The sequence below is a fragment of the Chelonoidis abingdonii genome, chromosome 20 (genome assembly GCF_003597395.2).
Source record: "Chelonoidis abingdonii isolate Lonesome George chromosome 20, CheloAbing_2.0, whole genome shotgun sequence".
Lineage (NCBI taxonomy): Eukaryota > Metazoa > Chordata > Testudines > Testudinidae > Chelonoidis > Chelonoidis abingdonii.
The window spans coordinates 20,024,087-20,039,764 of NC_133788.1; the positions used below are offsets into that span (position 1 = coordinate 20,024,087).

The 15,678-nt window shown below is 40.0% G+C and overlaps 1 protein-coding gene across 1 annotated transcript in view; it reads left to right on the forward strand.

The window, feature by feature from the left end:
* Positions 1–12,869, forward strand: part of TEX14 (testis expressed 14, intercellular bridge forming factor) — a 77,641-nt gene extending 64,772 nt beyond the window's left edge. Inside the window, exons 23-32 of the mRNA XM_075074029.1 lie at positions 292–419; positions 869–1,059; positions 2,988–3,087; positions 3,453–3,539; positions 4,407–4,484; positions 6,123–6,240; positions 7,448–7,543; positions 8,682–8,791; positions 11,218–11,281; positions 11,783–12,869. Coding sequence (XP_074930130.1) covers positions 292–419; positions 869–1,059; positions 2,988–3,087; positions 3,453–3,539; positions 4,407–4,484; positions 6,123–6,240; positions 7,448–7,543; positions 8,682–8,791; positions 11,218–11,281; positions 11,783–11,819 — 1,009 coding nt within the window. The 3' untranslated portion in view covers positions 11,820–12,869. The remainder of the gene's footprint in view (positions 1–291; positions 420–868; positions 1,060–2,987; positions 3,088–3,452; positions 3,540–4,406; positions 4,485–6,122; positions 6,241–7,447; positions 7,544–8,681; positions 8,792–11,217; positions 11,282–11,782) is intronic.
* Positions 12,870–15,678: the final 2,809 nt, after the last annotated feature.

Consider the following 15,678-nt stretch of genomic DNA (forward strand, 5'->3'; position numbering starts at 1 on the left):
CAGGGAAGAAGTTTTGAAAAGAAACTCAAGGTCGGTAGCTTAGTTATCCTTTTTCTTTCTAAGCTTTTCTGGATCTCTGGACTAGGTATTCTGTAGCCTTTTGAGAACTCCTCATGCAGTTGTCATAAGGAGTCTCTCACTTCCCTCTAGAAAACCAAACAAGATTAAACAATTCTAAACAACATTCTAGAACCTGAAAGTAGCATGATGTAGTAACACAAATTGTGTAAGGAGGTAACAGTTAAAATTAGATCTTCTAACCATCTGACTCTTTCACTATCAATCCTCTAGATCATTGACAGATATTCAGGATTTGTCCAGTATTTCATGTGAGCGAGAGAACTCTTGTAAGGATATAACTTATAAAACACCCAGAGTGAGTCATGCACCAACTAGTGTCAGCACTCCACTCAGCCCAGGTAACTGCGGAGCGGAGAGGATCAGAGAATTACTCAACCCTTTGGGGCTAGGAGTCAAGATTTCCACTACATTTTGATTATTGAGCTTAAATATTATTTAAAAAAAAGCATGTTGCTTTACCTTGCTCCATATTCCTTAACTCAATATGTCTATCGGTTGAGTAGTCAAAGATTCATGAATGGGTGTCCTCGTTATCATTGATGAACTGTAGATCTCGGTCACAATCAGCAATAATACCACTGAATTTCAGAGTAGGGAGCAACTATTGTGCGCGAAGATTTTTTCAAAGTTTGGTATGCAACAACATATGTAAATTAACCATGCAATTACATGCCTGATTTCTTTAAAAATCTAACTCTGTATATATTAAAATGCAATGGCAGCTTAGTTACAACAAAATAAAAAGAAAAGTCCATGTGCTCGCTTTTCTCTTGCCTTTTCTTCACAGGGAAAAAAGTGTCATCAACCATCAAGAAATGGAGAGACTGCCATGAAATTCCTCTGGATACCTCTTGTTGGGCTACCCAGGAGACTTCCCTAACAGTGTCTAGTAGCTTCATTACAGCCCGTGAGAAGGGAAAGAACTCAGAAACCCCCTTCCTTTCTTCAAAAACCTACTTCTCTGGATTGACTGAGCCTGTAAGTGTAGGAAATTGTACTTCCTTTATGCCAGCTAAATTCCAAACTTTCGCCTCTCATATGTTTTCAAAATGCCTTAATATAACTGCAAGAAATGATACTTATATGGAGTCATATAGTTTTGTAAAGATTCTAGGTTAAATCCCAGCTCTGTTGGAATCAATGACAAAACTTATTGACTTCACGGGGCTCTGGATGTCTTCTTCTATTTTTAATAAGAATGTTAATATGCTTTGTATGTATAATTGTGTATGATAATATCTTCAAACATTTGTGAACCCAAGATAGGCTTGGTATGCTATGAAGGACATGATAAAATTGAGAAAGAAATTTGTTTCATCTGTCTTATTTTTTGGTATTTTATTGGTAGGCAGGAAATCTCTCACTCCTCAGTGCAACTCACCCATCAATGTCTCACACAGCTCAGCATATAGAAATGCAAAGAGGGAAGTATAATCCTACTTTCAATCTGAGCTCTTCTAGAAATTAGCTGTTATATTGCTTGATCTGAAGTGCATTGAGCAGTTTGTTTGATCAAGAATGAAACGGAATTCTTGGTACTAAGATCAGTCCCTTCCTGCTCTCAAGCCAAAGACTTGTGTGCATGTAGAAGATGGTATCTCAAAAGATATCTGTACTGTAGCGTTTGCAGCTGATATATAAATCCCTTGATCTTTGTCTTGGTGAGGGTGAAAATTACATCTGCTCAGAAAGAGGTGGGAGTTTTCAGATTTGTAAATTCAAGTTACACTTAGGAGGGGTGTCTTAAAATGGGATTGGGGAAGGTGGTGCAGGCAAAGAAGAATGGTTTCTTAAGAAACAAGTTACAAATTGAAGCATCCTAGGCATAAGGGTAGTTTGGATGTTCACAGCATTCAGAAAACCATTATATTAAGGGGTTTAATTTGTCCTTTTACTACATGCATGGAATTGGTGTTACATTATCAGTTCTGTTGCATCAAAAAACCTTCACTGTATAGAGACACCATATTTCCAAGGAAACCTTATAGTTTTCCACTGATCTTTTTGGAGCTGAAAATACTCTGGTGCCAGAACATTACTTTGACTGCTATTCCAGAGGATTATATATAAACAGTTGCCTTAATGCCTTTCGTATTGTTATTCATTGGGGAGGTTGCCATTTAAAGATTAAATTACAGTTTGTTCATCCAGAACACTGGCAGGCACATTAACTGTCTTCAGGTCAGCGCTGCCTCTTTAGATTTGCAGGGCTGATAACTGGAGTTTGTTAAATACACAATTCTATCTTGACTTGCACTGCAGAGAAATTTACATTGCTGTCACTTACTCTCCTGAAAAATCCCTCTGGAATGAAGTTTCGGTACTAAGCCTCTATTTTCATTTTGAAAACATGGTCTTGTCTGTGGTTACACACTTTCCTCCTTGTGTATATTACTGGGACATTTCACGACTAGCTTTTATAATTATGGATTTGCATGCGTGTGCGCGTGCACACACACACACACACACACACATACACAATCCTTTAGCCTAGACTAATGGGTTCAACTTGTCTCAGGGGATGACAAAACTGGCCTCTTGACAGAGTCCTGTCCAGTTGTCTGTGGCTGGAAGGATGTTGATCATGGCACTATGAAGGGTTAAAACAGATGAAAATGGGATAATCTGATAGTATCATTAAGGACTGGTAGAACGCTAAGGAGACCCATCACAATGTTTGTCTGAAGGGTGGCTGCTGCATTTGCTCTTTGTCTTCCTGTTTGTATTCTGTGCTGCACACTGAGTGCATGATCTGCTTCCCAGGTTATGGGCCAGCGCGAAGAATAGAACAGATGAACTTTATGCTAATTGATTGTTGCCTCCTTTCATCTTGGGTTTAGCAGAGGAGAAGAACACAGAAAAACAGTTCATACGCCTATGCTTCATTTATACATGGTCTTTTACAGAGTGGTTTGTCATCACTCAGTGCTTCTTCACTTTTGAGAAAGGCCAGGAAAGAATCTCATAACCCATTTCCTGCCACTCAGCAGAGCGACTTACGGAAAGGTACAGCAGGTTATTAAAGAAATCTCACAGCTGCATTATTGTAAGGAACACGTTTCCTACCTGACCTTAACCAAATCTCTACTTTTGCAGAGGCAGAGAACAGTGGGAAGTTTTTCACTTGCAAATGATTTCCTGTTTGCATATGCAGATTAAGAATTTGGACACCTACAGTGATAGACCTAAATTGTAGGTGCAAATAATTGTTGGTGCCAAATTGCATCCACAAAATTTAGCCTGTAACTGCAAGTCTAGCTTTATGTCTAGCTTTAAATTAGTTCAGGGAAGGTTTATTAGATGTTGTCATAATCAGAGCTTGTATTATAGTTATTCATCACTATTAATTGATTAGATTTTTTTTTTTCCAGCTGATTCGAGCCCAGATTTCTCCCAGGTATCAGACCACTTTATTAATGAGCTGCCTCCACCAGCCCAGGAGCTACTTGATGAAATTGGTAAGCAACGTTAAAACCAAAATGTTTTGGGGTTTGTCAATTACAGTTTTTATCCTGGGTCGTTCTCCTATGGATGATCAGAATTTCCCAGCATGATACACTAATACAAAATGCATAGGTGACCATATGGGAGATCTCAACCCAGCTGTTGCCAAGAGATGAGTAAAATTAGATGTCAACAACTTAAATAATTGGCATCAAGCTTCATAATGAATTGGTCCTTGGGGTCCTGACCTGGCAGTTTCACAGACATCACAGAACAGTTGTGACCAGTAATCCTGACAGGGGATGGCAGTCAAGTTGCTGAGCGTTGCTATAATTTAACATTGAAATAAGTTCCACATGTGAAGTAAGGCTGAAATCTTCAAAGATTCCTAAGGGATTTGGATGCCTATTCTCCATTAAAATTAATGGGAGCTGGACATCCAAATCCCTCAGGCATTATTGAAGAGCTCATCCTAAATTATTTAATTTTTTTCCCCTATTTGCACATACCTCCAGACAGAAAATACAGTGCAAAATTTTCCATTGTTTCCCCCAAATATTCCCTTGGTTGTACAAAATTACTTCCTTTATCTCCTCCACCTCACTCCCACACTTCTGACATTCAGATAATTGATAATTATAATTGAATGTTTTTGTATTCCCAAACAAAGGGCAAATACATCCTCAAAAGAGTCTTCTATTTATTAGATCATAGTGGTTGGCAAAATAAAATAAATAAATAAATATATAAAGTCAGTTTCAGATTACATATCGTTTAGCTTGCACATAAATAGAAAAAGTAACACACTGCCCCAAATATGGAATGAATTTTGAAACAATATCTGAAGCAGTAAAGAAACAAGTGCTACTTTTTTTCAACAGAAAATTTAAAGCAGCAAGATGCTCCCTATCAGGACTTTGAGGAGAAAGGATCCCATACCCACAACATGCCAAAGAATGGTTAGTTGCTGATCGTAGACAACAATGAGATTGAGATTGCAATTACAAATAACTTCTGTGTTGATGCAGAGCAGTTCTCGTTCTAAAATAAATGACTCAAAGAATGACTACTGATATGTTTAGCTGCTGTGCTAAACTTTTATTTGCTGGCTTTTTTGGATCTGTGGTTGCCATCCTGACACAGAGATTTGGAAGAACTTGAAAATATTTCCCCCTTTCCAGACTGGGCTCTGAGCACCATCTTTCTAAATCAGAACCCTTCAAATCAGTAGCAGAGGGTCTTTCCCATTGTCGCAATCTGTCTGTCCGAGGAGCTCTCACTGAAGTCTGTGAGAGTCTTGTGTGGAGAGAGGCTGCAGGGTTGGACTCCTTGAGTGTAATTTTACTTGAATCATGACACTACAGTTTTCATCTAAGATAGGCGCTGTAACCCAGAAAGGAGGGATAATGAACAGCTGGCTCACGTTTTGCAGCAAAAGAGATATCAAGTTGTCAATCCGAGAGCAAATCAGTAAAGAGTGCCCCATGTTTTCTCCAAGGGTGCATCCGAATGATGTGGCAGTTTATTTTGTATTTAGATTACCCTTTCACATTTCTTATAACTCTCTGATCTCATACTTCAAGAAAATTGCAGCTGTTTGCCCATAATTGCAGAGCTCCAATATCATGTGGTTTGCATTCTGTTTTAAGAGACCAAAGGACACAATACTGAATTTCCCATGCCATTGAAACCCAGAATGATAATAGATGGGAGTCATGTTTCACGCGTGCAGCTCAAGTCACCAGGTGAATAGAAAACCTAAATTTAATGAATAGGCTCTGCATTTGTTATTAGGAAGGCAGAAGGAAAAGGGGGAAAGCAGGTGAAAGCAAGTCAGAAACATGAGTTGTTCTGTATAGAGGCTAAAAACAGTACTTGAGGATGATACTGGTATTTGTTTGTGTTACCCTAGAAGTTGTGTGAGATCTTTACCCATTTAAAATAGTTACCTGGAGTAAAGAAGCCACTGTGAGTGTTCATACACAGGGGTATCTTGTTCTTAGATGGTGAGGAATGCAGCATCCTGTGTTGCTTGCTGGTCAGTCAGCATGGGTTTTTGTATTTGCATAAAATATAGCTATTACAGATTTCATTCTAATGACAGCCTGCTGCTTTCTGCTTATCATAGCTTAGCAGAAGGTGGCTGTGAATTAATTCGTATGCTACAGGGAACAAAATTTACTAAGATAAGTCGAGGGAGAAATATATGTTGTTGGATTCTGCTAAATAGGGCAACAAAGCCAACATCTACAGGTTTCCTTTTGATTTTCTGCCATATCTAGAAGGGCAAGGGGGAAAGATTAAAGATTTATTTCCTCATGCATTTTCCATTTGAGCATGCAGCAATATGTTTGCTCCTGTGAATATAGAAAGGTGGCAGATTTCAGTACTTACCTGGGTCTTGCTACCTGCCATTTCTAAAAACAGATCCACAATGGACTTATTTAATTGAAAATCAGATGATTTGGGGCAGGATGCTAAAGAAATCGACAAATGAAAGTTTCTGAAGCACAGTAGGATGTACAAATACATTTTAATTTCTTTAACCACTTCACTTGTATCTTTGACATTAAAAGTCACTCTGTTTGTGCAAATAGTTCTCACTCAAATTAATCCAGAAGAAAAAGAGGAGGAAGAAGAAATTGAGAATAAGGGGGAGAGAGATCACAACTTATCAACTAAAGAGATATTGAATCTAGCGGAAGAAACAGAAAGGTACTAAAAGAGAAGAGTAAGGAGGCTGTTTCCAAAGCACTTTAGATCTCGGGAGGCAATGTATTAAAGTGCAGTTCAATATGTTAATAAGAATGGCCATACTGGGTCAGACTAATGGTCCATCTAGCCCAGTATCCCATCTCTGAGAAGTGGGCAGTGCCAGATGCTTCAGAGGGAATGAACATAAAAGGGCAATTTTGAGTGATACTCTCCTTCAATGCTGTTGTCTAATCCCATCTTCTGGCAGTCTGAGGTTCAGAGATACCTGGAACATAGGGTTGCGTCAATCTTCGATTGCTTGCCTTCATGTGTTATATTTAAATGGGACTGTTTTACATTTGACTATTGCTCACTTCTGCCTACCTGCATTTTACCAACTTCTTTCCTATCCCCTTTATGAGGGTATAGAGATCCCCCTTTAATAAATTAATCCCTAATGGATGTCTGCCTGAATTTTGTGCTCCTCCATTCCTATTGGCTTTCCCCCAACCCTTAGTTTAAAAAATCTCTACAGCCTTTTACATTTTACATGCCAGCAATCTGGTCCATTTTGGTTTAGGTGGAACCCATCCTTTGTGTATAGGCACCTCCTTTCCCAAAAGTTTCCTCAGTTCCTAATAAACCTAAAACCCTCCTCCCTACACTATTGTTTCATCCATGCATTGAGACCCTGCAGTTCTGCTTGTCTCTCTGGCCCTGTGTCTGGAACTAGAAGCATTTCAGAGAATGCTACTGTGTTATAGCAGATTCTGTGCAGGTAGCAAGTTGTCCCCCTCCATTATTCTGAACATTACTTCTGACCACTGTTTATTTCTGGAGTACACACCTGATTTAAATAATTCCTGCTCCACGTATGATTCCACCATTGTAATGTTTGATAACAATCATTCAGGACTTGATTCTCATTTAAATTAAGGGCCCTTTACGCTGGGCCTCAAGGGGGATATAAATGCTTAACATCCGAAACACTGGTGGATGAGAACCTGAGAGTGAAACTGACTATAAATGACGATAAAGCTGCCAGTCCTATTTCCCCAGATATGCGAAACAAGAAGTAAATACCTTGAATGGTGAAAAATAAATTAGATATTTAAAGTAAATGTTCTTTCAGTTTTAGTAATCTTGGGTAATTCCAGTAAAGAAATTGTTTGTTCAAAACATAAAGTATTTAGCTTGACAGTCTCCTTTTTAATCTGTCATTCAGTAGGGCTCATTCTACTCTTGATGATCTCTTAGAAAAAATTCTCCAACCAATTCCGGAGGATTATGAAGTCCAAGGAGAACCTCGGGAATGCCTTGTCAGGTTAGGAGATAATGGATATTTCATTCATAAGTATATTGTACTTTTATTTTGTGCATGAGCCTTTGCTGGGCCCTTTAGAAAGCAGATTGTCATTCTGATGGCAGCAATGCCGTAAAGAACTTAGCAGGAGACATCAGGATTTGGGACTCTCACTACTAGACCTAGAGAGAAGGGACTATGTTATTAAGGTAGTCTCTGGTAGGTGGAAAGTAAAAGTTGCCAGTAGCTGTGAAAGGGCATGGATCATCTTTCTAAAATCTGGAGGTGACCTGCCACATTACTAGAGTTTCAAAAAATAGAAAAGAAGAATATATATAAAAAGAGAAGAGCCATGAAAGTTCTTTAGATTAAGGGATCTTATGAACAGAATGTTCTAGTGAGGGCAATCATTTGTCAGTACAACTTGGGAAATAATTATGAAAATGGCAAATGTCATAGAAACATAGTTTAAAAAAGACTTTGTGTGTGCCTCAAATAATATTTTCCCCCTTGTTAGCACCAGTGACCGGAGCCTAGCACGTGCTGTGATAGTTGTAAGCAGTTCTCAGAAGATTCCGCCTCCTCCTTTATCAACTGTTAAGTGTATAGTCACTCCTACAATACAACTCCATTTTGGAGTCAAAGGCACACACACAGTCCCATGTGGATACATATTAATTTGTTTGGTATCAAAATGTCTCTGCTCACACAGTCCAAATATCCTGATGGAAAGGAAAGAAATTGATAGGGGTGCAGGTAGGGTTACTTCAGATATGTCATTTAGATAGAGGGCCTGATCCAAAGCCCATGGCCTTTAGATTGCTTCTATATAATATCTAAGGTTTCAGGCATCTGCTGAGAGAAACCAAAGTGAAATACTGTATGGTGTCTACCTGCCGCTGCCTGCTGCTGTAGTACACATCTGACTTAAGTGATAATTCCTGATCCTCAGCAGAGAGGGTGGAGGATCACTGGAGTCTGATGATTGTAAATGCAATGCACAGCTGCTAACTGATCTCCTGGCTCAACACAGTAGAAGACAAGAACAAAAAGCAGATGCTTAGTTGTTTCAAGGACTTGTATATTAATGGTCTTTATTCAGCTTCCCTCAAATAAAATATAAAATTGTGACTTGACATACAAATCTCTATCACTGAAGGGCAACAAAACTTAAAGATCAAGAAGCTGATGAAATGAAGAGTGGAATAGAGAAAGGTGGCACCAGGGCAGAAAGCAGAGAGACCGAAAGCTGTGCAGGGAATACTGAAGGTCTTTCTTAATTTGTAAAGCTATAATATACTGTGCTTGGCAATGACTTGTTTATTATCCTGGCAGCCATGAGTTTATTAGTAATAAATATCTTGCACTGAACAAGGCTGTTAGCTGTTGTTCTCTTACTGATTTCTTTGCCCTTTGGAGAACACTGATTCCAGTTCTGCCCCAAGTTTTTAGAACAGAGGAAGCTGCTTTGGAGTAAAATCCTATTTTATTATTAAGCTTTGATTTTTTCCAGTGTTGATCAAAGGTGTTAGTCTGACAGCCCATTGCTCTCTTGAGTTAAAGAACTGCTTACATGTGGGTAGTGAGAGTGCAGATTCCCACACTGAGCTATCAATGTGTTTTGGAGGAACTGTGATCACACAGTGTCCATATCCCATTTAATCTGCTAAGGCACATTAAGGCCTTCACATTATAAAGGCTTTCAGTTACTATTCATGTGGGTTGGGGTTGAACATGTGACTTCCACACTAACACTACCATCATGTCCCAGAGGGTTTGTCTACACTAGAATAAAACACCTCTGGCTGGCCTAGGAGAGCTGACTCGAGCTCACGGGGCTATAAAATTGTGCCCTAGATGCTTAGGCTGGAGCCCTGGCTCTGAGACCCTAACATCTACACTGCAGTTTTTAGCCCCACAGTCTGAGTCAGCTGACCCATGCTCAAAGACACAGTGCCATGGGGTTTTATCATGGTGTAGATATACCCTAATCCATCAGTCCCCTAGCCTGCTCCTTCCCCTTTCTTCTCTCGTACTAGTTAGAGCAGGGGTAGGCAACCTATGGCACGGGTGCTGAAGGCAGCACACGAGCTGACTTTCAGTGGCACTCACACTGCCCGGGTCCTGGCCACCGGTCCAGGGGGCTCTGCATTTTAATTTAATTTTAAAGGAAGCTTCTTAAACATTTTAAAAACCTTATTTACTTTACATAGAACAATAGTTTAGTTATATGTTATAGATGGCACGCAAAACCTTAAATTAGAGTGAATAAATGAAGACTTGGCACACCACTTCTGAAAGGTTGCCGACTCCTGCATTAGAGGTAGGCGAGGAGAGGAGTTGATGAGGAGGACATGCTTTCTTCACTGGGGAAGGAGTCAGATCAAAGGAGCTTCCTTTGCTTTATATGGCTCTTAAAGGTGTAGTGGCCTTCCATTGAGTGGTGCTTGTGGCACCTTGCTGCTGCTGACTGGCTTGTACTATCCACACTATCTTATGTAAGCTCTTTAGATTAGGAGGAAACAGCTACCTTTTACCATGTGGTGACAGCATGGCAGCTGAGGCACTGTAGCTGTTTGTGTTACCCTCCCCCAGTAACCACAGGCCTGCCAGTTGGTCAATATGGGAAGAATGAATTTGGTTCTAAAATTCAAGAGGTAATTTGAAAATAAAAAACAATTGGGGTTTTACTCCAGTGGAGCTTCCGCTAGTCAAACAGTGTGACTAATAATACTCCTTAGCCAATCAAAGTTCCTGGACTTGAGTTTGGTTGTTGAGAAGCAACCCCATAATCATTAGGCCAGCTGATCCTCAGCCAGGATACAAGGAACTGCATAAATGAGAGAAGCGGGTAGGAATGGCAGCGACAGGGAGCATCACTGTACCCTGGCTGTCTTAGGCAATTGCATTTGAGTATAATCCTCCATAAGTCTAGATCTTTATTGGAAACAGTTAAAAAAGATTCCCTGGAATTTTACAACTAGTAAGTAATGTCAGATTAGACAGTAACACTTTCCTGTTGTTTTCATTCTTTATCTGTTAAGGGAACTTCATTTAAAATGGGGAAAGTTGGTAGGTTTGCATTTGTTATTGTATAAACAAACATGGTAGAATCCTAGGGTCTCGCTGCAAAAACAGGCTAGTGCAGTCTTAAGGTTATTGTCCTTGACTTTCAGAAGTGACTTGTGATTCTGAGTGCTTAGCATGAGATGACTTAAAGGAGCCTGATGTTTAGAGAGTGGATGCTGAGCTTTCAAGTTGGGGACCCAAAAATTGGAGTTTCCCAAATAACTAGTCAGTTTTGAAAATGTTGGCAAATATGTAAACACACAAATCTGGAAATGAAAGGGTTAAATTCTAACTTTACATGTGTGTTAACAGTCTAATACAATTTCAGTGGGACTACTCCTGCAGGAGTTAGGGTGGCAGAATCAGCCCCTGACTTGTTCAGTGCTGCCAGGAATGTTTTCCCCAGCAAATGATTCTGCAGAGAAGGTACCTTTAAAAGCACAGTAACAGATAGCTGCTGGTTTCTGAATACAGCCAGCTTAATGGACCCATTTAAGGGATTTGTAGCAGCAATCTCTGCAGCTGTTTTACATTCTGACAAAAAATCCCAAAGCTTTCCTAATGAAGTATTGTGGTGGTAGGATGAGTGTTCTTATTGCTTCTGTACTGGTTTGCTTCCTTTCTAGTTACAAATCCTGAGGATCCAAAACCCAGCTTATGGCAGCGGCTGCCTTGGCCTTCTCCATTCAGGTAAACCTCTATTAGATATTTGTAAGTGTTAAAGTCAGTGGTTCTGGTGGTACCACAAATATGTGCTCCACTATACTTTAGCTAATACAGTTGAAAGACAAAGAAGTTTCTCAACCTGATGTTTGGCCTAGGGAGCAAAATAAATGGGATCAAAACCTAGCACAGTTTGGAGGTTTATGTTAAATTCTGCCCTAAGGCCGAGAATCTCAACAGTGTTTAGGGGCCTAACTCATTGATTTCAACTCCCATTGGGAGTTAGGTGCCTAAATACGTCTGAGGATCTGGGCCTGAGGTAGTGGCTATGCAAACCAAATTGGCACTCGGGTCAAAAGTGAGAGAATTTGCGCATTCTTCTTTTACTGCATGTGCTAGATGTACCTTTTGTTCCAGGACTCTGGAGCCAGATATAGTGCTTTAGAATTTCATTCCCATCATTGCTTATGAACTGCATATGCAAGAAAAACATATTTTTTGTTTAATCTCATTTTTTTTTTATTTCAGGGTAATTGTCCTGGATCAGAGCAGCGCACCTAAGTGATCAAAGTAGATAGCATATAAACCTTCAATAAGTTGTTTGACATCTTCCTCTTATACGGTACCTATTTCTGTGATGTGCAATGCTGTTTACCAAATAAGAGGTCTTACAGTTCTCAGACTTCCTTTAATTGTAACAATCGATACAGAAAGACTGAATGGTTTGCTCTCCAAGTACATCTGGTATATTAAGTTTTGGTTCATTTTTATTGAGCAATCACATATAAATGAGAGGCAGCATTCTGAATTATGCTGTAAAATGGAATTTTTTTCCAAATATAACTGTGCCTGTTAAGCCTTCTGCAGCTTTGTTTTCTCCCTAGCATGCACGCTAGCTTTCATAAGTGAAAGCATTTCTTGCTTTGTTGCATTATGCAGTTTTTGTTATTGACAAAAATTAGTCTCTTTAAATTGCTGCTGCTGCTCTTGCTCTCCTTAACTTTTCAGTGTCAGGGAGTGGAACCTGATGTTACAGCCCACATGTGCTTTTTACTTCGTTTGCTCATTAGATGTGACAAGGTAATTTCTTGTTTTCTCATTTTGTGGAATTCTTGTGATATAAATTGAACTGACTGAAATGATTTAGAGGATTTATCTTCGTGGAAAAGTGAATGACTGAGAAAAAGTCAGTACTCTGAAGGCAGCATAACATACACTGCTAGCTTCGGGCAGCGATCTGTGAATAACTGGTTGATAGTATGAAGACCTCTCTTATTTAATCAAACCATGCCTCTACTGGACCTGATCCAAAGCCCATCCAAAAAAAGAGTCCCACTGATTTAATTGGACTTCCAGCCAGGTCCTAAATGGGCACAAGTACTTTAGAATTGAATATCTGTTCTACAACACTACTCTGGTGCAGTAACCCTGTGAAGTTTAGAGCTGCTTCTGGTCACTTTGCCACTTTGTGTTAGGTTTTCAGCTGCACATGCTGTTATTGTGCACTTCATGAGTTTCTTCCCTGATTATGGTGAGATACAATGCATGCCTGTAACCGTTACATGGGTTTACTTATCTGAATGTTAACAATACTAATAAAAGTCTTCTGAGTTTAGCATGCTGCAATGTGGTATTTCTTGCCACCATTTACTGCCTTATATAAATGTATGTCTGTTTTAGACCATGCATTTGGCTAACTTTTCAGTTCTGAGCTATTTCTGAAAATAATAATTAATAATTACCTACCTCATATATAGCGTTTTTCATTAGTAGATTTCAAAGCCTTCAAAATCTTTGTAATGACTTTCTCTGCACAATCCCCTGGGGGGCAGGGCAGGGATGTTATCCCATTGTACAGGTGGGGAACCGAGGGGCAGAAAGGTGAAGTCACTCAGCTAGCGTCACACAGGAGGTCTATGGTGAAGCAGGAAATTGCACTTACGTCTCCCAAATCCTAGTGCCCCACACACCTGATAATCCTTACCCAGACTTAGTCAGATTTTGCTGGTGTTCTTTCGGTGATCTCTTTTGAGGAAATGAAGTCCTTAATCCAAGCTGATACCATGAGGTTTTCTTCTCATTCATAGTAATGATACTGACAGAACCAGCAACAGTGAGGTCATGGTTTTCAAATCTGCATCCTGAAGTTGTAGTTTTGTTGTAGGCACAATTCCATGTTTCACTCAGTGGTGCTCAGTGCACTGCATGCAGTGATCTCTTGATCTCTTGTGCATTACATAATTATTTTTTCATACATTTTCTGTGGTAGGATTTTCTGCAGATGGGCTCATTTTATTAACTTTTTTACAAACACTCTAGTTTTCTATGTCTAAATTCTGTGCCCTGACTTGGGTTATGTGCTGCTGGTGCAAGACTTGGTATGTGTCTACATGGGACTGTGGAAGGCATCATAATATGTAGCAATCTGCCACCGGATCACGAATGGACTATAGTGACAAATGGACACAAGGGTTCCCACCCTAGATGCAGTGTGAAATCCTGTTGTTGGTGGGCTGTACCCACTCCTGACAGATACCAGTGGGTATTTGTCTCTCTTACTCTTTTACAGCACATGTATAAATTACATGCAAATAAAACCTCATTGAATTGAAATTGTAAAAGGCACCAAAAAAAAAATGGGGTCATGAACCAGAATTGGCTACTAGATCTGTATGCAGCAGGAATCCAATGGCTCCAAATACCCTGAAGCCAGCAGTTTATGTTCATTACCCCACTCCAATACCAAGCAGTAGCCTTGCTGAACTGGCTGTATATACCCTTAGGTCCCAGAGTACTGTATTGAGGCTGAGAATTCTATCCCACCAGTTGATGTTTGACTGCATTTTTCTGTCTTCACAGCTCTTTTATACAGGCTTCATTCCCTTTCTGAAGGGTAGGGTCAGAAACTAGAGATATAAACATTATCTTATCTGACATAGTATTGCAAATCCAGGATAATCTTACCTTTGAAGGGCAAGTATTATAGCTTCTAGCTTTTATTTCAGTGTACTAAAAATGTGTGAAGTATTGAATTTCCTTATTTTCCCTGTTTTCACCTGATGAAAGCAAATAATATCTGGTGATGTAGCTATTTGGGAATGGGTCTGCATATGACCATCATCTGTTTGCTTCTTCTCTGATTGAGAGACTAAAGAAAAATGCAGCCTCATTGCTTCTATAGATCCTCTGTCTGTTGACCAACAGCAGGAGCTGTATTGGCAATTTCAGAAGGAATTAGGCCAAAATCTGCTCTCAGTTATGTGACTGCCACTCCCTGTGTTGGCCCACTGCCTACTCCGCTATTGGTCACAATATTAGAAAAGCAAGAGAGGAAACTAGGGAGAGGGAAGGATTGGTTAGCCCACAACTCTTTAACCATGTAAGATGAACTGGCAGTCTTTAAGATGTGTTTTGATAGCTTCTTAAAAGAGATGCTCTAGCTCAAACTGAAATTATGGGCTTGATGCAAAAATTACTGACTGGTCTCTGTGGCCTGTGTTATGTAGCAGAGACTAGGTGATCATAATGGTGCTGCTGGCCTTAAAAATCTATGAAAACAGGTACCTGGCGACTTGCAAAGACATGCTGGTGAATAGACACATAGTGGCTGAGTACTTACTGACTTACCTGTAGGTTGGTACTGATATATGGGTTGAGTGAGTCAGGGAGAATAGTGGGAGCTCAGCATTTCTGAATATCAGACCTGTAGACATGAAACCATTTCCTGAACGGGTTAGGATCAGGCAGAAATCCTGGGTGGTACCCCCCTCTTTGATACTCAGCTAACAACTTTTTCATGGAGTTACCCAGGAAGGGATGTCAAGCTCATGCTCAGAGATGGACTCTAGAACTGGGCAGTAGCTACAGCTAGACTCTGGGATAAGACAGAGCAATCCAGTAAGGCAACAGCATCTCAACAGAGGTAAATAAACAAGAGAGAAATGTTACCATTGTCTGTACATCAAGTGTGAGCAGTTTAAGAGAAAGCATTGATGAGCTGGAATGCCTGTGATGGAGACAGGAGTTTGACAGTAACTGGACTTGCTCAAACACAGTGGAATGAGATTTGTAGCTCCTAGTTCTGTGCTATACAGAAAAGATGAATTAGTTCAAGCATGTGGGGGGAGTAGGCTGTTCCATTGATTCACCCAAACTCCTGCTGCCGCTGGGGATGGGACGCAGTGGCCCAAGGGTGCTCCAGCCACATCGGCTGCTGCAGAAGTCACAGAGGTGCCAGAAAATCACCGAATCTGTGACTTCTGTGATCTCTGTGACAGACTTGCAGCCTTATTTATTATTTGATTTACCATAATGCCTAGGAGCTCTAATCATGAACCAGGACCCCTTTGTGCTAGGGGCTGTACAAAACAGAACTAAAAGACAGTCCTTCCTCCAAAGAGCTTGTGGTCTAAGTTTATATTAGC